The 22092-nt window shown below is 42.6% G+C and overlaps 1 protein-coding gene across 1 annotated transcript; it reads right to left on the reverse strand.

Moving 5' to 3' along the window:
- Positions 1 to 3811: 3811 nt before the first annotated feature.
- Positions 3812 to 14305, reverse strand: LOC110219754 (uncharacterized). Its single transcript, XM_078145952.1, is given in 5 exon segments — positions 3812 to 5735; positions 8172 to 8267; positions 8789 to 8915; positions 14025 to 14156; positions 14158 to 14305. Coding segments are annotated over 5 exon segments (1482 nt in total). The 5' UTR covers positions 14218 to 14305; the 3' UTR covers positions 3812 to 4668.
- Between the last annotated feature and the right edge of the window lie 7787 nt (positions 14306 to 22092).

Consider the following 22092-nt stretch of genomic DNA (forward strand, 5'->3'; position numbering starts at 1 on the left):
CCTATGGTAACTGTAAGCAATAAATTAAGATCTTAAATTGACTCCCCTAATTGTTCCAGTTTCTCTTCTAACCCTTCTTGTTTGCCTATAAGCAACCCTACTTCCCCTGTAAGAATCTATTCCCCGTTTACCCAAGCTTCCCCCTGGAATTATAAGTCTTTAAGTCATTAAGTCATTAAGGAGACAGTCTGCAAATCCCTTTCCCTCTGGTATACATTGTAGAAGTTTTTAATGTTTCCCCTAGGCACAAGTACTGGAGAAACTCAACATTCAGAGTTAAAAAAACAAAACAAATGCACAACTCTTCCCCAAGAGGAAGGACCTCTGTGTTCTGATTAGAAAGCACCCACTTGTCTTCCAAGGAATAAGCAAGACCACTGAAGCTATCAGTAATAAGGTAACCTACTAATGGTTAGAAGAAAACAGAACAGCAGTAACGGGTGATGACTCAGTACTTCGGTATAGTACAGCAGCTGTCTGTTAACTTATCAAAACCACAGAAGGCTGGAGTCTTCCCTATTTCATATACCCAAGACATAAAAAATCACTTCCTGGAACTTGTTGAGACAGATGCAACCTATCTGATTCAGGTGAATCATGGAGGCACAAATAATACTACCAGGAAGAACCTAGGCAACAGTTCCAATTATGAAGTCTTTAGCAGGAAACTAGAGAGATTATAAGGACAGATGACATTTTCTCTCTGTTCTCCCATAAAAGGAAAGGGATGCAGAAAAGTAATTTAGAGACTAAACACTTAAGACACTAAAAAAGACAGTGTCTGAGGATGGGACTTGGATTTCTAGACCAAGGCTTTTAAAAAAATGACAAGCTACTGGGCAGAGGTGGAACGCACTTAACAAAGGATGTTAAGAATATATTTCCCTGGTGTCCCATAATCTAATCAAAATGATTCAAACTGAATATGGAGGGGGAAACTACATGTACATCACCATGCTAGATGCCATAAAAAGAGTAGGCTTACTATGAAGGAAGAATGGCAACTGAGACATCCAGGAGATCAGAGACAAAATACAAGAAAAGAACCAAACTGAAACCTAAATATACTCACAAAATTAAGGCAATAAGATGAGGTAAAGGTCCCAATCCAGAGAGGCAAATTTGATTCCAGAAATACTACTGAGATGCAGCAGAATGAAACCCACGCCTGGAAAATAGTTTTAGAAGAGTAAACTTTATTTAAAAGAAACAAGGCAGTTAACATAGTATAGATGGAAGACTTCAATAAAGTAATTATTTGTTGGAGTTCTTTCTCTACCAAAAGCAGGGGAAAAAAGCAGTTAATAATTTCTGGGCCTTTCTAAATGCTAATTTCAACCTTCAAAAGATAGATGAACAAACAAGGTTGGCAGGTGATAATTATGGGGCCCATGGAAGAAAAAGTACTAGTGTATATGATAAAGAAAGTAAGGCCAAACATAGTCTAACATTCATTCTAAAAAAGATTTCAAAAAAGTTCAGAGGAAGGTTAGGAAGGAAGACATAGACTAAAATCCTATGGGCACCTAAGCCCAAGATGAGTGGGAAGCTTCTAAGAAAGAAATTCTGAAGACATAAAGGGAAACAATTCCAGTGACAAGGGAAAATGGGAGCTGAATATATCAAGGTAGATAGTTGTATAGAGATCTCAGCAAGCAATTAATTTTTTAAAGACTACACAAGATAAAAGAAGATGAATAAAAAAAGCATGGTGAAATTTTCCAAGACTAGGGGTAGGAATAATAAAATTAAAAATGAGATTAGACTGCTGAAAAAAGCCAATTAAAAATATTTTCTTAGCCATACTGTAAAAAGAGAATGCAAGAGCTAGGACTATCATTCCAGACAGATAGAATAACTGACAAAAGAGAGATGGCAGAGCCAAAAAGAATGACCAGCGGAACAGAAAGAATCAGACAATAATATCTATCAGCAAGTTAATACTCAAGATAAATGAGCAGATAGTAAGAGAGCTCTTGAAGAATTCACATCAGCTCCTGATGAACTATATCCTTACTGCCAGTGATACCTGAAAGACTGAAAGGGGAAGAACTGAAGGAATGAATAAAAGCAAATATTGCTCTGAGAACAAAAAGATAAAGGGAAGCTATCTGAAGATGTTTAGTAAATATGTAGAAAAGGAAAATGTGATCACAAAAAGCAGCATAGCTTCATCAAAAACAGGCAATGTTGGAATAAACTTATATACTTTTTTAAAGAGTTTATTAAACTGAGGGGTCAGGTTGACCCACATTATAACATGCTCTGATCAATAATCTCATGTTGTTAAGGGGCAGCTAGGTGGCACAGTGGATTAGAGCACCGGCCCTGAAGTCAGGAGGACCTGAGTTCAAATCTGACCTATGACCAAAAACTTGACACTTACTAGCCGTGTGACCCTGGGCAAGTCACTTAACCCCAATTGCCAAAACAAACAAACAAACAAACAAAACTCATGCTATTCTTGTGGACATGGAAACATAGGCTAAATGACAACAATGTGACACATCTGAAGTGATCAGATGACTAGCCTCAGAATTATAATTTTGAATCTGGAAATTAGAAAAGACTTCAGCTGCCATCAAGACCAACCCACACCCAAAAGGAATACCCACTTTACAGACTGACACATGATTACCATCAGTTGTTCAAAGGCCCATGGGAATTCGTGCCTCTCAGGATGACTCATGCCACTTTCAGACAACTCTACTTGTTAGTTTTATCAAGCCTTTTTGCAATTTCCACCAACTGCTCCTGTTTCTGCTCTTTCAATAGGTCTTTAAATACTTGAACACAGCTCTTAGGTTTTCAGTCCTCTCAAATTTAGGCTAAAAGCGACTCCGGTACCTTCACCCAATAATCCTATGACCTTGACTCAACCTCATTCACCATCCTTGTTGCTATGCTCTGGACACTTCCTGCCTTATCAATGTCATTCTTAAACAGTGGTGCCCTAAACACAGTACTCCAGGTAAGGTCTGACAAAGGCCGAGTATAGGACTACAGACTTCTTATTCCTGGATGTTAAACTCCTTAATGCAGTCTGAGACTGCATTAGATTTTTGACTGTCACATCACAATACTGATACATTGAGCTTGAAGTCCACTAAAACTTTCAGATCTTAAACTGTTATGTATCTCCATTCCTGAACTTGTGAAGTCGATTTTTGTTACCCTAAAGGGTAAAACACTACATATATCTCTACTGAATCAATCACAACCCAAAGAGTAGTCATTAAATGTTCAATGTCATCTTGGGTTAAGGTATTCTATAAAGTATCCCTAGGATGAGTGCTTGGCTTTGTGCTATTCAACATTTATTCATTCAACAAAAGGTTTTTTTTTTAAGCAACTAGAGTTAAGTGACTTGCCCCGGGTCACCAGCTAGTGTTTGGTCTGAGGCTGGATTTGAACTCAGGTCCTCCTGACTTCAGGACCGGTGCTCTATCCACTGTGCCACCCAGCTGCCCAACAAATGGCTCTTAAGAGTTGATGCAGGGTTGGTGCTAGGGATAGATTCAAAATTATAGTCCTTACCCTTAGTAAGTTTACATTTTATTTTTACCCAATGACTTCGAGAAAGGCATAGATGGCATCCTTACCAAATTTGCAGATGACATCAATCTGGGAAGGACAGCTAACACATTTGATGATTTGACCTGAATTTTAAAAGATCTCGACAGACCACCACATCAAGTTGAATCTAAAAAGATGGGAATTAAATGTATGTGTATGTATGCATATACGTACACAAATAAACTTTACACTCGGGAGTGAAAAAATCAACTTCACAATTAAAAGATGAGGGAAATATATTTAAGATCAGGTTTATTATTGGATTTGTATTGGAGAAAATAAGAAATCTGTGGATTTTAATGGTCTGCAAGTCCAATGGGCCAACAATTTGCTATGACAACCAAAACATCTAATGCTATTGTATGCCGCAATAAGACAGATAGCTTCCATGAAAAAGGATAGTTCCACTGAATTCTGGAGTGCTGAGACTACACCTAGAATATTGTGTTAGTTCTAAGTACCGTGCTTTAAAAAAACACATGAACAATATTTTACATATGTTACATATATAACCGTTGCCTTTTGTTTTCCAGAGTATCTCATTTTGATGCCTCTGTACTCTCCCCCCTGAACTACTCCAAAGAGGAATGGGCTGCCTGAGAATGAGTGGTTTACCCTTTATGAAACATCTTCAAGTAAAAGCTGAATGATTAGTTCATGGGTGTGTGTGTCAGATTCTTTTTAAAGTATGGGTTATATTAAACAGCTACTGAGGCCATTTCCAATTCTGAAATGCTTTGTGGACTACGCATGAATTGCTGCTGAAGACAAGCCCGTACTCTGCATTCAAAGGTTTTCTCTCCAATATGAATCCTGAGGTCAGCATGGTGCAATGGAAAGAAAACTAGATTTGGCTCAGATCTCAGTTTCAATCCTGTCTCTGCTACTTACTACCTGAGTAACATGGAGGAGCTCAGTTTGCTTCCAGCCCATTTACCCCATCAGGTGTCAGAATCAAGTTACTAGAATACATTTCAAAAGTCACTTCCAACTCCAAAACCTCTAATTCTATGATTAAGCATTCAGTAATTTTTTTCACTGTCAGTGAAAACTCTCCCACGCTCATTACTTTGAAAGTGTTTGCATGAACTGTCAAGATAAATAAAGAATATCTTGTGGCTGAAGTCTTTTGACATTCATTGTACTAAAAGGATTTTCTCCAATATGAATTCTCTGATGTACAGCAAGGTGTCCAGTCTTTCTGAAGGCTCTACCACATTCATTACATTTATAGGGTTTTTCTCCAGTATGAATTCTCTGATGTACAGTAAGGTGTCCCTTCTGCCTGAAAGCTCTTCCACATTCATTACATTTATAGGATTTCTCTCCACTATGAATTTTCTGATGTATTGTAAGGTAACTTCTCTGGCTGAAAGCTTTTCCACATTCATTACATTTATAGGATTTCTCTCCAGTATGAATTTTATGATGTTTATTAAGGCTTCCCCTCTGGCTGAAGGCTTTCCCACATTCGTTACATTTATAGGATTTCTCTCCAGTATGAATTTTATAATGTTTATTAAGGTTTCCTCTGTCAATGAAACCTTTCCCACATTCATTACATTTGAAGGATTTCTCTCCAGTATGAATTTTCTGATGTATATTAAAGCTTCCCCTCTGGCTGAAGGCTTTCCCACATTCATCACATTTGAAGGATTTCTCTCCAGTATGCATCGTCTGATGTACAGTAAGGTGTCCCTTCTGGCTGAAGGCTTTCCCACATACATTACATTTATATGATTTCTCCCCAGTATGAATTTTCTGATGAATAGTAAGGTATCCTCTGTCTCTGAAAGCTTTTCCACATTCATTACATTTATAGGATTTCTCCCCAGTATGATTTCTTTTATGTTTAGTAAGGTTTCCTTTTTGGCTGAAAGCTTTTCCACATTCCGTACATATATATGGTTTTAACCCAGTATGAATTCGTTGATGTACAGTAAGGCTTGAGTTGGAGTTGAAGGCTTTTTCACATTCATTACATTTATAGAGTTTCTTTCCAGTATGAATCTTCTGATGTCCACTAAGGTATCCATTCTGTCTTAAGGCTTCAACACATTCCTTATTATTCACTATAAGTCTTTTCTTTAATGACATATAATTACAGTGCTTTGGAGTGGAATCCTTGCTTTTACCCCTATTTTTCTGACAAAGGCGACCTGAAAGAAATACAATCATGTCAATATTACAGTGTGTTTGAATATAATAAAAGATTCTTTACAATAAGTTATAAAGTATTTGTATCTTATCAACAAAAATGAAAATGAATGAATAGGACAAAGACTGATAACAGGAAACTAAAGCCTCATGTATATGATAAGATAAACTTATCTGTTCAGTACTAAAGGGATTGTTTCATAGTACTTAAAGCATCTAATCATGCCATTACAGATTTATTGTAGGTAAACTCTGGGGAAATGTCTAAATTTTCAGAAAAGGAAAACAGGTTGTTTCTGAAAATGACAGGCTGCTAATCCTAACAGTGATCTCTTGACAAAACTGAAACAAAACCTATGCTGAACTGGCTAATTGAGTACTTAAAAAAAAGAAAGCAATGAAATCCAAAATTCAGAGGGAAAAGTGAAGAAATCATACAAAGCTAACCTACTTTTTATATCTGTAAGATTTTGGGGTTGGTTAGTGAGTTAGTATTTAAATTTCAGCAAGTTTTTGATGTCAGAGTTAAGACAAGATGGTCAAGATGTCTTTAGAAGTATGGGCTTGATAACAGAAGGGCTAAGAAGACTTCAAGTTGTCTGAATAATCTTAATCAAAGTTGATTAACTGATTTAATTGATCTGTGGATTTGCGTTACCAAATTGCTTTTTAAAAAGCTTCATTTTGGACATATTGAGTTTAAGATGCCAATAAAGGATATAAAGTTTAAAATGTCTGATAACCAGTTGATGATGCAGCCTAACTCTAAATGCTCAGGAAACAAACCAGGGCTAGATAAATTGATCAGGGAGATTGGGGAATAATTCACAAAGAGATGTTAATGTAAACTGAAAGTATAGGAGCTAAGATCACCAAACAAGAAAAGTACAGAAGGAGAAGAGAAAGGGTTCAGGACAGAACTTTGGGGGATAGTGGGATTGACATATTTGAAGGCCCAGCAAAGAAAACTGAAGAGTGGTTACAGAGATCGGAGAAGTACTTGGAGAAGCCAGTACAACAAAAACTGGAGGGATGAGTATCTAGGAAGAAAGTCATCAGTGTCAAATGTTAACAGAATTTATGTCTTTATCCTTATAAGGATATAGATGAAGAGAAGGCCCTTAGACTTGTCCATTAAGAAATCACTGATAACCCGAGTCCAGAGGGGTTGGGGATGAGTCAGTCACTTATTAAGCATTTATTGTCTACTCTGTGCTGGGCACTGTACTAAGCCCTGTGGATTCAAAAAGAGGCAAAAAACAGTCCCTGCTCTCAAGGAGCTCCCAATCTTATGGGGGAGATGAAAGCAAACAACAATGTACGATCAAGCTATACACAGAATAAACAGAAAATAACTGAAAGAGTAAACACCTCCAAAAAACTGCTGGAAAAAATCCTGTTAGAAAAGAAATGTCCAGGCATCCAGGAAAGAGAGGCTATCAGACTGTCAGACAATTCCAAATCCTTGCACCTGCACATCATGAATATTTTCTTCAAGAGAACATGACTATCCTACAGGATCCTTTTGCTCTCCATCACAATTGCCTAGCACAGAGTGGGCATTCAAAAGCTTGCTGACTGAGGGAAGATCACTCCACAGCTAATATACACGTTTTTTGGGAGAACATAAACCACTTAGTGGGTTTGGGAAAGGCCTCATACACAAGGCTGTCACTGGGCTTAGACATGACAGAAAGCACTTACTGCGAAGGCCAGAGGGAAGAGAGCGTGCATTCTAAACATGTCAGCCTGGGCCACAGATCAGGACAAGGAAGTTCAGAGAAGGATACCAAGAGCCAAGTCAATGACAGTACCAGAGCCCAAAGCTCCCAAATCCTAGGGCTCACGTTCTTTCTACTATACCAGCCATCTGATCTTAACATCTAATTCTAGACAATAAAATACAAAGTTATAACCTCAGCAGTGCCACTCAGCTCTTCTTACTCTTCTAATTTTCTCATTCATGATGTAGTAAAGTGTGATATTTCTGAGGACAAGGTAATTGCTCTACTGGACATGGGGCACAGGCAACCTGAGTTCAAAGCATGGTTCTGCTCCTTCAGAATGGCACAGCCTTGTCCTCAGTCACTTTACCCTTCTGTCTCATAGCTCTGGAGCTGGAAAGGGCCTCAGAGGTCCTCTAGGCCAACATTTTCATTTTACAAAGTATGAAGTTGCATCCCCAAGTTCAAGAGTTTGAACTAGACAGTTTTTTAGGTCATTTTCAAACCTATCATTTAACTGAAAAGGAGGGAAAAAAACAATGAATGACTGAGATGGAATTTACACGGGACAGTCTCAGGCCTCCAGCCTGCCCCGCCCCCACCTTCCAGGAACTATGGGTAAGAACAGCTTGTTTTAGTTTCTGCATCCTCTCCACTGACTTCTCTACTACAGCCAGCAGTCACTCACATCTGTTAGGCTCTTCACTCACTCACCTGGAAAGGGCCTTCTGGGAACTTTTCTCCCAAGCATCCATTGTGCACCTCCTCTTTCTAACTTGGAGATCACTTTTGGTTTGGAAATTGGAAACCCTGCTCAGGAAAAGAAATGGGAAACTTTTGGGTACAAGGAATCATTTCAGAATCCAATCCTAATCTCTTTATCTTCAGGCAAAGGAGGGAATCATAGGAAAGCCCAGGGGTGGTCACAAAGAGTCTCTGAAGGACTCTCTGTAGTGGGTCATGAAACCAAGGAGTTTGGCTCAGAAAGAAAATTAATTCACTTGACCCAATCAATCCATGACTAGTACTGGACTTTGTGCTTTGGCAGGGGAGGGGGAATACCTGACCTAAGGGAACAGAAAGTGGGGATGGAGCAGCTTCAGGAACAGGACAATGATGCCACAGATTTCTACCATACAAAGTAAGCTCTTCCATGTGGGAACAGAAACATTTTGTCTCTTAACCAAAAAGGCATTAGGAATAACTTCACATCCAATTGATCCTTGAATATCCTGTCATATCAAGAATAAAATCGGTAAATGTTTTCAGTTATGCTGGCTAAAAGCTCAGAGGCATCTATAGAAAGTCCTTCAGTGAAGAACTGTCATTACCCAGGGAGATGAGGTTCTTATAGTTCTCAAGCATCACATCTCTGTAGAGATCTCTCTGAGTAGAATCCAGACGCTCCCATTCAGCCCTGGTGAAGTCCACAGCAACATCTCTGAAGGTCACTGATGGCTGAAATACCAAAAATATGCCTGCTCACTCAGGGACCTTTCATTGCATGAAGTTCGACCACAACATGAAGTTCACAGGCTTTTTCAGGGGTGATTCTCACAGCTTTTAGGAAGTAGGACATCTCAGGACAGACATCTGAGTGCTCATTAGAAAGCAGACTTTTTTTTCCTGAACATAGTCGATTTGGGAATTTGTTTTGCTTGACTGGAAAACAAGGAACTTGTTTTTCTTCTTTTTTAGTATTGGGGGAGGAGACACTGAAGGAACAGAACATGACTTTTGTTCATGGAACATAGCTTTAATTCCAAGAAAAGAAAAATTTCTGACTTAAGAGTATCTAACCCCACTGGAAGGTAAACTTGCCTGCCACGCAGTAGGCGTTTAAGAAATTCCTGTTAGTGGATTCATTTTTTGAAGGTTGTATGGTGCAACAGAGGTTATATAGGGCCCTGAATGGCAAGTGAAAGTGCAGGGAACAGAACAATGGAACGCTGTCTGCGTGAGAGTGCTGTGGTCAGAGTCTGGTAAAAGATGAGAAATCTGACAGCAGGGTGAGGAGAGCAGACTGGTACAACTGTGCAGGGGATGACAGCAGGGGCCAGCCCCAGAGCAGGAGTACCACCAACGCAAACTCCCCAGCAGCAATGTACACCTGCTGCACCCAACCCAGTAACAGTAGAGCACAGTATTAACACAGTGCTCTGGCTGACAAAGCAGCATGTCTGGTGAGCTAGGAGGCATGAGGAATCACTACCCCACTTTACAGGTGAGGCAACTGCCTCAGGAAGGAAGGTGACCAACCCAACATCACATTATAAGTGGTGGAATCGGAGTTAAAATTTCCACTGCACTATGGTGTGCTACCACACTACAGTCTTCCATAACACAAGCCACCTGCCCGTACGGCTGCTCCCTGCAGCTGATGGTGCAGTGGACAGAGCAACTAGGACCAGAGTCAAGAAGACCTGAGTTCAAATGCAGCCTCAGATACTTAGCATGTCCCTAGCCTCTGTCTCAGTTTTCTGATCTGTAAAATGTGGATATCATGTATCTTACACAGGTGTAGAGAGGACCAAATTAAAAGTGTCTGGTACACAGTAGGTCCTATATAAATGCTATTTCCTTTTCCCTTTCTTCCCCACCTGCTCACCTCATCTCACGCCGCCCAAGGGCCTTCCTCTCACTATTTCCTCCCTTATCTATCTTACATTCAAAGATGACCCTTCTTTCTGAGACAGACTCTTCTACCTGCACAAATGATCCTATTCTATCTTGTGTCTTCCAAGGGACTACATTCTCTATTACCCCTTCTTTTTCACTCATCTTCAATCTTTTCCTGTCTACTGGTTGCTCTCCTACTGCCTACAAACACACCCATCTCTCCTCTTTCTCTTTAGTTATTATCCCATCTATCTCTTTCTCTTGTGACTGAATTCCTGGAGAAGGCTGAGACTGTCTACGAGAAGTATCTTCACTTCTCCCTCTCAGCTTCTTTCAAGTCTTATCACTTAGGTGAAACCGCTCCCTCCAAAATTAACAATGACCTTAGTAACCAAACTCAAAGGCCTTTTTCCAATTCTCCTAGGCTTCTCTGCAGGATTTGATAATAATGTCAACCATCCCATAACTTGGAAGCTCTCTTCTTTCCATGTTTTTGGGATATTACCATGGAGGAAATATAAAAAAGCAGTGTGCAGTGATTCTGGGGGAAGATGCCAGGCTTAGAGGTCAAAGAAATGTAGCCAGCAGGGTTGTCTCTCCATCTGCAGTCCCACCTAGACATTCTGATAAGATTAACTAGAGATATAACCCACCAAGACGGTCTGATGAGATACTTTTTCAGTCAAGTCAGACTCTTTGTGGCCCCATTAGGGCTTTTCTTGGCCAAGATACTGGCACGGTTTGCCAATTTCCTTCTCCAGTTCATTTTATAGATGAGGAAATGAAAACAAGCAGAGTTAAGTGACTTGCTCAGGGTCACACACCTAGCATCTGAGGCTGGATTTGAACTCTGGAAGATGAGTCTTCCTGGCTACAGGCCCAGCACTCTATCTACACCACCTAAGCCATCCAAGATTAGCCCAAAGTTAAGACATTTCCCCACCCCACCCTCCCAAGCTCCCAAGTCACCTAACAATGTCCCAAACTCAACCTCCAAAATAAGGAAAATGTCTGAGCAGTCTCACTTTTTGCAGCCTGCCTTAAAGCTAAGAAAAATCCTATGTGTGCATATCTCTCTGTACAGAGGAGGTACTAGTTACCTGGTAAGTGCCCATCAGCTGATGTTAATTAAACTTTTTTCTTTTAGCGTTGACCTCCAGTCAAAGGGAGCTAGATGGAAGGAATTACTGTCCAGGAGGATCACAAAATCTCTGGGCTGAAGAATTCCCTGACACTATTCTCTCATGGCTCTCCTACCTATCTGACCAGTCTTCAATCTCCTTTCCTGGATCTTCTTTATTTTTAATTTTTTTCAATAACAGATATCTACTTTTCCTCTCCCACCTCACGGAATAAGAAAGAAAAACAAAGCCCTTGTAACAAACATTCAGTCAAGCCAAACAAATTTTCCTGGATGTTTACTTTCCACAAGACAGTTAATATTTTGATGAGGCTTTTTTTACATCATGACAATTATATTCTCCCTCATAAGTCCACTACTTTAAAAAATGGATATTAATGTCTTGATTAAATCCACTGTTTTCCAGGGCCTAATTTTTGTGGCTGCATTTTGCTCTTGACTTTGAATCTTTTTTCAGGTTGCACATAATGGCCTGGGCAGATGGGCTAAACGGATTGAGAGTAGCCCCCAGGCCTCAAACCTGTTGATGAGTAAGGGGTATGTCTCCACCAAGCATGTGAACACTGCCCCCTGGCAGAACGGGCGGATGAGAACAATTTGCTCAAATGGCCACGAAGGCAACTAAAGCAGCCTAGACATCAAAGATGCCGAGGTCATCCTGAATTTTGTCTTGCCACTGCGCTTGGATGACTCAGGAAGAGAAAGTGAGGTTGACAACTTTGTGCAACTCTGCCTCACTCAAATCCACTTCATGAGTGAGTCAAGACATTACCCTGTAATGTCACTGGCTCTCTTCGAAAACGAAGCACAAACAACTAACCATGGGTGTCCTCCAAGGCTCTATTCTAGGACCTCTACTCTTTTCTCTATATACAATTTCACTTGGTGATCTCATCAGCTCCCAAGATTCAACTATTATCTCTACATAGATGATGCTAAATCCTAATTTATCCAGCCCTAACAGCTCTCCTGACTTCCAGACTACAGCTTTCAATTACATACTGGACATTTCAGATTGGATGTCCTGTAGAGATCTTAAACTCAACATATCTGAAAAATAATTCATTGTCTTTCTCCCCCAACTCCTTCTCCTTTCCTATTAATGTCAAGGGCACAATTACCCTTCCAGTAACACAGGTCCAAAACTAGGTGTCATCCCTGATGTCTCACTTTTTTCTCTCACTCTCAGAGCCAATCTGTTGACAAGTCCTGTGGATTCTAATTTCATAATCTCTCCCAAATATACTCCCTTCCCTGTTCTGTGCAGAGCAGAGTACAGGCCCTCATTACCTCACACCTGGACTACTGCTGTAACTTGCAGGTTGGTCTTCCTCTACACCAATCCATCCTTCTTTCAACTGTCAAATTAATTTTCCTCAAGGGCAGATGTGACCTACACAATCAATAAACTCCAGTGGTTCCCTATCACCTCCCATATCAAGTATAAAATCCTGTTTGCTTATTACGCCCTTCATAACCTGGCCACTTTCCTACCTTTCCAGTCTTCTTATACCTTCTGCCCCTCCATGTCCTCTTTGATGCTGTGATACAGGCTTCCTAGCTGTTCTTTGTACAGGACCCTCCATCTCCTGACTTCAGGCATTGTCATTAGCTACTGTCCAGGCCTGGAATGCTCAACTCCTGACTTCCTTCAAGTCACAGGTGAAGTCTCATCGTCTGCAAGAAGCTCTTCTCAATCTTCTTTTACCTTGTTGCCTCCCCTCTGAGAGTAGCCCCCAATTTATTGTCTATATCTTATTTGAACACAGCTGTTTGCATGTTACCTTCCCCATTAAAATATGAGTTCCTTGAGGGCAGAGACTGGGTTTTTTTTTTCTTTTTGGTGTCTGTTTTCCCAGCACTTAGCTCAGTCCTTGGCACAAAAATAGGTGCTCAATAAATGCTAGTAGTTGACCGATTCTCATTTTCGACTTTGTGACTTCCTTCAGGTCTCAGCTAAAATCCCACCTTTTACAAGAAGCTTTTTTTCCCCTGTTCTCCTTAATGTTAGTGCTTTCCCTGGGAGGGTATCCCCCACTATATCCAGCACATGGCCTGTCTGAGCATAGTTGTATGTCATCTCCTTTGTGTATTCCTTCAGAACAAGGCCTTTTTTTCCTTTCTTTCTACCCCCAGTGCTTGCATATTGCCTGCCAAACAGCAGACCATTAATAAATGATGACTGATTTGACTTGACCTCCGAACAATTTAAAAGTATGTAGATTAGACCTCATCTACTCAAGCTTGTGGGGATCCACCATATCATGTCATGAGCCTTCCCATTCTAGACTAATCCCAATTCAAGTCCTACAGGTGACTAACATAACTGGGCTGCTGGGCCAGGGCACATAATTCCCAGGTTTATCATAAAATATTTCACAGGTTCACAGATTTGAGCCCGGGAGCACGTTGGCATCATTTGCTTCAATTTCCCTTCCTTCTCCTGCACCCCATCCCTCAACCACAGACCGGCCACACAACGAGGGAAGGTAAGAAAGTTCATTCCAATATTAGCAAAAGAACTGAACTCAATCCTAGATCTTCAGACACCAAATTCAGCTCTGCTGTTCTACCTGCTCTAGGTCCCTTTTCCATTGCCTTGGGATGAATCAACGAGTGATTACATGAAATAGGGGGCGAATGCACGGGGCAACAATGAAATACACAATGAATGCACCGGGCGACCGCCACCAGGAAGGAGCGAACGTACAGAGGAATGAATGAGCAAGCTCCGGGGGAATGAATCAGTGTCAGGAGGAGGAGGAGGCCGGAACAGGCCGCACCACGCCCTCACCCCGCCCCCTCACCTGGCAGGCCGGGGCCGGTCGGGCCCCACCGGGGAGGCTCCTCAGGGCCACCTCGCCCTCGCCCGAGGCCCGCGCCCCGAGCCGCCCCGGCCCCTCCGCCGCCCCCAGCCCCGGGGGACCCCCGGCTCCCCAGGGTCCCCGCGCGCTCCCCCCGGGGCTCCGAGTCCGGCCGGGCACAGGGCTGCGCCGCCATCCCGCGCAGGAGGGCCCGGAGGACGGTGGGGAAGGAAACGGGGCTCTATGGGAGAGGGCGAAACCGGAGCCGGAGCTGCGGTGGCCGCCAGGGATAATGCACCCAGCGTTCCGCCCCGCTGCCGCCCCGGAGACGACACTTCCGGTGGCGCATGCTCAATTCGGTCTATTAACCTTTTTAAGGAGACAGCTTCCGGGACCAGACCCCTGCGCCTTCTGGGAAACGTAGTCGAGGGCTAAGGACGCTCTCTGCGCATGCCCAGGATAACCACCGCCCGCCCGAAGGCTCAGGAGCAGATCGTCTTCTTTCCAGGTGGTCGCTGCCATTACCTGAATAACACATTCACTTTGTATTCGAATGTCAAAATGCACAAAATTCACGATGGTTTTGAGACACGTGCAAGCAACTGCACTGGCAGGCCTAGAGCGAGGGTCATTGGCGTGAGCTAGAGGTTGGTCAGTGGCGTTTGACGAAGGCGGCATTAGGGGCAGCGCCTTAAAATGGGTCGGATGCCCACGAGCGGGGACGGGAATAGCAGAATGAGCGAGGGCGCTAGGAGAAGCATCAACAAAGGCGTCCCGGTGCCTCTGTATTCCGTGGCCAGGCTTGCACGCGGCCCGGGGTGCAGGTGCTCAGCCGCATCCCGAGGCCGAAGAGCTCAGCGACGCCACCGCGCAGGCGCGCTGGACTGAACTGAGCGGGGAGGGCTTCTCCCTCCCCTCCTCCTCCCCTCTTGATCTGGGGGTGTTGCTTTGTGCTCTGTGCCCTCTGTCCTCCATCCGGGGGACCGGGGGCGGGGAGGAGGGAGGGGAAGGGGGCGGATCCTCCCCCCCTCCCCCCCACGCCTGGTTGCTCACGCCAGGTGACTGTGAAGCCAGGATTCCTGATGGGATGTTACAGGCGGTCAGGCAGGGGAGCCCTGGGGAGCCTGGTGCCTGGGACTGAGTCTGAGGCTGGGGTGCACTTGGGGGTGGGAGCTGGCATAAGGGGATGGGCTAGCAGAGAGACTGACTGAAGGTACAAGGAAGTTTGTATACTTGTGGTTACACCCTTTGAAGTACATGTTCCTTTGTAAAAGCTCTTCCAACTCATAGGAGTAAATGGAACTGGAGTGAGGGAACACCACCAGTCATTGGAAGAGAGTCTAGCTGAGAACCCTGAGGGAAGGGGTGAAATGTAACATGACTGGCCTTTAGGCAGTGGGAGCTAGGGTAGTCAGTGTTAACTCTAATTTGGTTAGCATGTTGACTTCTTGCTTCACTTTCTTTGTGCACTTCTGCCACCTTCTCGTTCACTCTTATAGTTTTTCCACTTCTCTACAGCTCTTCTGTAGCTGTGTTCTAACATAGTTTGCATATAGTGAAGGCAGATGCCACCAGTGGGCATTCTTTGTTCTGGGAGTTTGACTGTGAAAGAGAAGAAATGCACTTTGCCTATGTCTGACCCAACGGAAAGCAAATTCATTCCCTGCTTGGGAGAAGATGATAAATAACTTTAAGACAATGGCAGTATTAAATGATTAAAGAATTCTTTATATGTTAAGATTTTCCTAATGTATTTGTATGATAATGTGTAGCATAATTGTGTTACTTGACAGAATGTGCTGTCGAATAGCTTTGGGGGCATAGTTCCCAACTAGTTTCCAGTGATAATCATTTAAGATCAATTGAGCCCCAATAAGGGCTAAAAATCTGAAATAATCTTTTCTGATCAAACTAAAAATACCCTTTCCTGTGTCAGCAACTACAGGTCCAGATGAAACTGATTAGCATCTTTCCTGTCTGGGATCACTGAGGACAGGATGCCTGGGACCAGACTCTGTTGAATAGTGGGACTTTTATTATCTTTCTATCCTATGGACATATGTTATGTAGGGGAAACACAGATATCCTGGATCTATAATTTCAATGGACACTTTGACATTCTATTTTATTGTATTTACAACCTATTCAGCTAAGAAACTTCCTTTCTCATGCTGTATGTTAAAAAACATACGGAGGCTATATTTTGAGTAACGCAGACTTCGTGAGTCAGGGTTTAAATGTCCTCCTAAAATTGCTTGAGTCAGTCAGAGTTAAAGCTCTGGCTCCACGTGCATGTCGCTAACTTAAGGAAATAAACAATATGAATTTACTTATCACCTAGCTTGTCTCGACACCAGAAAGGTTGGACTAGTTCACAACTCTACCAACAGACCACTAAAGAATCTGTTGTCCCTGAAGCACTTCAGTACTTCTCATATTCCCTTTTGGTTCTCTTCCCTACCTGATGGGTGCTAGGTAGTATGTCAGGGCACTTGAAATGGGCATTTCTCTACTCATTGGCTATTCGGAGCATTTTTTCATATGGCTATTGATACCTTTGATTTCCCCCTCTGAGAATGGGCTCTTCCTATTCTCTAACCACTTTTCAATTGGAGAATGTTTATTTTTTTCCCTCAAAAATTGGACTCAGCTCTTTAGATACCTCCTTTTTGGAGACTTTCATCAGAGTAACTTAACGCCAAGACACTCTCCCTATTTTCCTGTTTTTTTCTTCTAATGTTAGCCACCTTTGTTTTGTTTTTGCAGAAAGTCGGTCATTTTATGTAATCATACTCATTTATTTTACCTCTAATGAAACTCTATTTCTACTATGAGCGTGATGTCTTCCCCCATCAATAGATCTGACAGTTAATTTTTTCTATGTTCCACTAATTTGTTTTTGGACATCACCCATTATATACGTAATGGTGTAGACAGAAGAGATTGTTTTAGAAGGAAAGTGATGTCAAAACAAAGTATTTTTTTTTCCAAACAGAGAAAAAGAGAGGTGCTCTCTGACTGTTGGAGAATGAAAAGGCTTGATTTTGTTCAGTGATATGAGGAAACTGAAGTAACAGACTAGTGACCTTGACTTTGATGCTTGTCAAATTCTACAGGCTGAGTGTGATCACCACTTCCTTTTCTGGATGTTTACTGGTAATTCTACAATGAGGCTGCATGTCTTCTTGAAGAACAAACACCACTGTGGGGCAGCTGTGTAGTGTGAGTGGATAGAGCGCTGGCTCTGGAGTCAGGAGGACCTGAGTTCAAATCCAGCCTCAGACACATGACTCTTACAAGCTTTATGAACCTGGGCATGTCAGTCTAACTGCACTGTCTAGCAAAAAAAAAAAAACAACCCACAAACACCACTGGTGATTTCATACTCTGTCTTGAGAGGGTCACTAGAGTGTGAGATCAAGGGAATTGAGTAAAAATTGTTTTACGTAGATTTTTTATAAAGTAATTGATAAAAGTTTCACCTGCCTTTTTTTTTTCCCCTGTACAAGCCAAAGAGGCTAAGGCAACATCTAAATATTGGCAGTTGGGTTGAATGATCAAAGCCCAGGAGTTCTTGAAGGATTGATGTCAATTGTAAGACAGCCTTTAGTGGAGCACCAATAATTTCCTGTTTACTACTTGGGTTAGTATCATGAATAATGTAGGCAAAGTCCAAGTGGAAGAAGAAAAGACAATGATATATAAGCAGCAAGTGGGGCTGATGATAAAGTGTGTCAGTTTACTGGGGACAGAAACCCTTCTCTCCCTTAGTGGAGGCTTGGCCTTCCTTAAAGTCATTCAATACTCAAGGGATGGGCTTGCTTTTAAACATTCTCCTTCCTAAATGGCTACTGCCAACAGTTTGATAATGAAATTAAGCTGGATTCTTATTAACTGGCATCTCTAGAGCAGAGAGAAGAAAAGGAAAGTATAGAGGGAAGAGAGGAGAGAAAGGAAGAAAGAAAGGAAGAAAACAAGGAAGGAGGAAAGTGAGGCAGAAATTACTAAGCGCCTATTTGAAAGGTGCCAGTGCCTGGCCAAGTCTTCTTCAGTATTATCTCATTTGACCCTCCAAACAACTTTGACGCAGGTGCTTTTGGTGAGGTTTAGGGGTGCTGGAAGCCCAAGATCATGACACCCGGGTCTTGCCTGAAAGAATGACCCAAACCTTTCAGCCAAAGACAAGGTTTAGGAAAGATCCCATTAGCCAGACTCTAGGAATCTGAGCATCTGTGAGCTATTGGCCAGATTGTAAATATCTGAGCAGTGGCTACATTCTAAGAATCTGAGCACCTTAATAGAGACAAGATGGACCTTATATACAGAAAGACTGTGTGAGAGATCTAGGAGTGGCCAAATAGTTGGCGGGGGACAGTGAGGTAATAGAATGCCAGGGACCTGGACCATATGGCCAAGGGAGAAAGGAGTCTAGCTAGGATTAAGGGTGGGATGTGGCCAGGGACCATAGGGAGGTAAGACAATGGGAGGGCTAGGCTAGGTTAAGGGTAACAGAATTGGGAGATTGGGTGTAGCTACAATGTAAGGCCAGTTGATGGGAAAAGTCCGGGGTTTTTCCTTTCTGGGGTCTAAGATCCCATCCTCCTCACTCCTATCATCCCATTTTAGAATTGAGGCAGATGGCCCTGGGTGGTCACTGGCTATGAAGCATCTGAGCCCCTGAAGAGGATCCTTTTCCACCCTGTGAGGTGCTTCAATCCCAGGAGTTTATTGCTGCACCAGCAGCCCTGGCACATTCACACTGGTGTAAGAAAACCTAACACCTCTCAGCCTCTTCTTCAGGACTTCCCTTGATTCCCAATCCCACTCACATTCTAGCAAGCAGAGCTGAAAGATTGCAATGCTCATACCAATTTAGAACACTGTCAGAAATATACAGAGAAAACACATAAACAATAACTACTTACAAAGATAAGCTGTGTTTTTAAAAAAAATTTATTGAATTTTTCTATCACCAGAATCTTCCTCCCCCATCTCCTCCCAGAGAGCCATCTCAGAAAACAAATGAACATTTTAACAGGGTGAAAATGGAAGAGAAAAAGTCAACAAAAATGAACACACGCAAAACTCCCATCTCTACCAAGTGTTGAGATGAGAGTCTTTTTTGTTTGTGTTTTTCTGTTTAATTCTGCCACATTCACTATTGCCTTGAGGTTTTTTAATTTCTTTTTTTTTTTTTTGGTGAGGCAATTGGGTTAAGTGACTTGTCTAGGGTCATACAGCTAGTAAGTGTTAAGTGTCTGAGGCCAACTTTGAGCTCAGGTCCTCCAGACTCCAAGGCTGCTTGTAGTATCTCTGCTGGTCACTGGCAGTCTGAGGGCACATTAGCTGCCTTGGGTTTCCTGCTGGCATTGGGAAGTGGCACCAAATCTCCCTCAGATCAACCTACAAAGGCAAAGATCATAAGAGAAACTGCAGCTGGGATGCTGCAGTGGCTTCTTCCATCTGGCAAGTTCTGATTTCCTATTTCTTGGTATCTGGGAGCCAGGTGGGAGCCTGGAATACGAAAGGTCATCTACAAAATCTCCCACTTGTCCTCGGACAACTAAAAGGGGCACAAATAATTCTTCATCAGGACTCCCTTCACTTTCACAGCTCTCTAGGTCACTAGAAGCAGACATGGTGGAGCCTGAAGGTGGGGCTTCTTGCTCTGTCTGCTGACTTGCTTCATTCTCTTTGTGCACTTCTTCCTCTTCCTCTTCCAGTTCTACAGCTCTTCCACTTCTCTCTACAGCATTTGTGTAGCTCTGTTCTAACTCAGTCTGCACGTTGTGAAGGTGGGAGCCACCAGTGTGCATTCCTTGTTGGAGTTTGACTGAAAGAGATGAAATAGAGGATCATAACTGAGGAGAGGGTACACTCAAGTAGTCTCAACACAGGAACAAAATTGTGTGAGGAAAACCATATTTGCAAATGAAGAAAATGTCAATATCAATACTTCTGAATTACTTCCAAATTCATTAATCCTTTTTACCCTCCTTAACAGATTTACTCTATTCCCAACATTTTGAGCCCTCCTCAAGCTTCTCCCAGCACCCCCTCACCTACTCACCACAGCCATTGCTGTAGACATCCTTGGCGTGACCATCATGGCTGTGATTGTCACTGTGATCACTGCTGCTGTCATCAGAATTGTCACCATCAGTGTCATCACTACTCTTGTCTTCACTGTCATCAGTCTGGTAGGCAGGAGGGAGGTCAGGATACATAAGGGCATCTTCCAAGTATTCAAAATGTCCTGGGACACAATGGGGTGGTGAAGGAAGTATAACGAATTCTTCATCAGAACTCTGTTCCCTTCCATTGTTCTCTGGGTCACTTGAAACTGTCATGGTGGCCCCTATGGTCAACATGGAGTCTGAGGGTGAGACTGCATTTTCTTCAGGTTGGTTTGATTCCTTCTCTTTCTGTAATTCTCCTTCCCTCTCTCCCATTGCCACAATTTCACTTCTTTCTACAGTTTGTCTTTTGGCGTTCTGAAACATTTCTGCTTAGAAAGTGGAGGTAAGCAGTGTACAGTTGCCTTTCCTAGAAGCTGGACTTTAAAAAGGATGAATAAAATAGATTTATCATTAGAGGTAAGGGTCATGTGTTCTCAGCTATGAACAAATTACGTGGAAAATACCATGGTATGAAAAAAATTACTTTTGAAATGTTTTAAATTTTGTACACATGTACAGCTTTATAATTCTGTATTAGATTCCTCATCTCACTCCCCATAGCAGCCATCCTAAACATTTCTACCCCTTCCCTCCAGCCTTTAACATGTCCTCTCCCTATTTCCTGAGCTCAAGTCCATTACCTCATAATGAGCTAGGTGGCACTGAAGTCATTGCCTGAAGGTCCCTCTGCCTATCTTTTTTTTCTCAAATCGATTAGATGCCTTCCCCCACCTCTCTCTCCTGAGGAGTAACCCTACTCCCTTCCAAGACGAACTCCTCTACTGGCTTCCTTGATCCCAACCTTTCCCTCCTTCCCCAGCCAGTTGTGCATTCTATCATCCCCACTGTCTCTAATCTTTATCCTCTCCCAATCTACTGCCTCCTAACCTTTTTTTCTACAAACAGGCCCATCACTTCCCCCATCCTTCACAAATTCTCGTGGAGGCCAGCTCTTGGAGCTGTCCCTGGGATGCAGGGGGATTGCCCATTCAAGCTAGTCCAGATAGTCCATGCCTAATTCGCCTGGGATCCACTTAGAGGCACTGCTCCCCTTGAATGGCCCTGGTTTCATCTCTTTATCACCTCCTAGCCTACTCACTGCCAGGCCCCAGGTTGCTGATGCTAAACAGTTGTGAGAGTGAGACTACTGAAGGCAAGAAATGCCCTACTTTGACACAGAATGGAACTGAAGTTTAGCCAGGCAAAGAATTTGACCCTGGGTTGACTCCAAGTCCCCTAAGTCCCCCTATCTCTCCTCAGTCTCTCAAACAGGCTACCTCTCCATTTTCATGGAAGTCAAAGAAAAAGGCATCTCCCCAGGAGGAAAACTTACCTTTGATATCCTTACTGGAGGGTTCTCAGGGGGGAGCAGAGCTCCAACTGCAATCTCTGCTTTGAGTAGGAATCACTGAAAATGAGTGGGTGCTGGCCTTTTATATGCTTTCTCCCAGGGATCTCCTACCATGCCTACTTTACATTTAGAAGGTGTGTACCTCCATTGTCAGAATGAGTGCCACAGGAGAAAAATCTTTTTGTTCCTCCAGTACCTCCCAGAATTCACACCTCTGAACTTTCCCTCCCACCCTCATCCCCCACCCCACCCAGTTACCTCATCTAGTTGGTTACCTTTGTTAATTACCTTACCTACTTACCTTTGCCCTGTGATTTTTTGAGGGAAATCCTAACTATTCACTCTCAGAAACAATTAATTTTGATCAGTTTATCTCAGGAATCTTCTAAAGTAGAGGTAGAGAACCATGCACCTTCTAAGTCCTTGGGTGGGTCTTTTGACTGAGTCCAAGTTTTACAGAACACATTGTTTTATTAAAGGGATTTGTTCTGTGAAGTTTGGATTCAGTCAAAGAGCCACAGTTGAGCACCCAGAGGTCCCC

This window comes from Phascolarctos cinereus, unplaced genomic scaffold (genome assembly GCF_003287225.1).
Source record: "Phascolarctos cinereus isolate Bilbo 61053 unplaced genomic scaffold, phaCin_HiC Scaffold_726;HRSCAF=1367, whole genome shotgun sequence".
NCBI lineage: Eukaryota > Metazoa > Chordata > Mammalia > Diprotodontia > Phascolarctidae > Phascolarctos > Phascolarctos cinereus.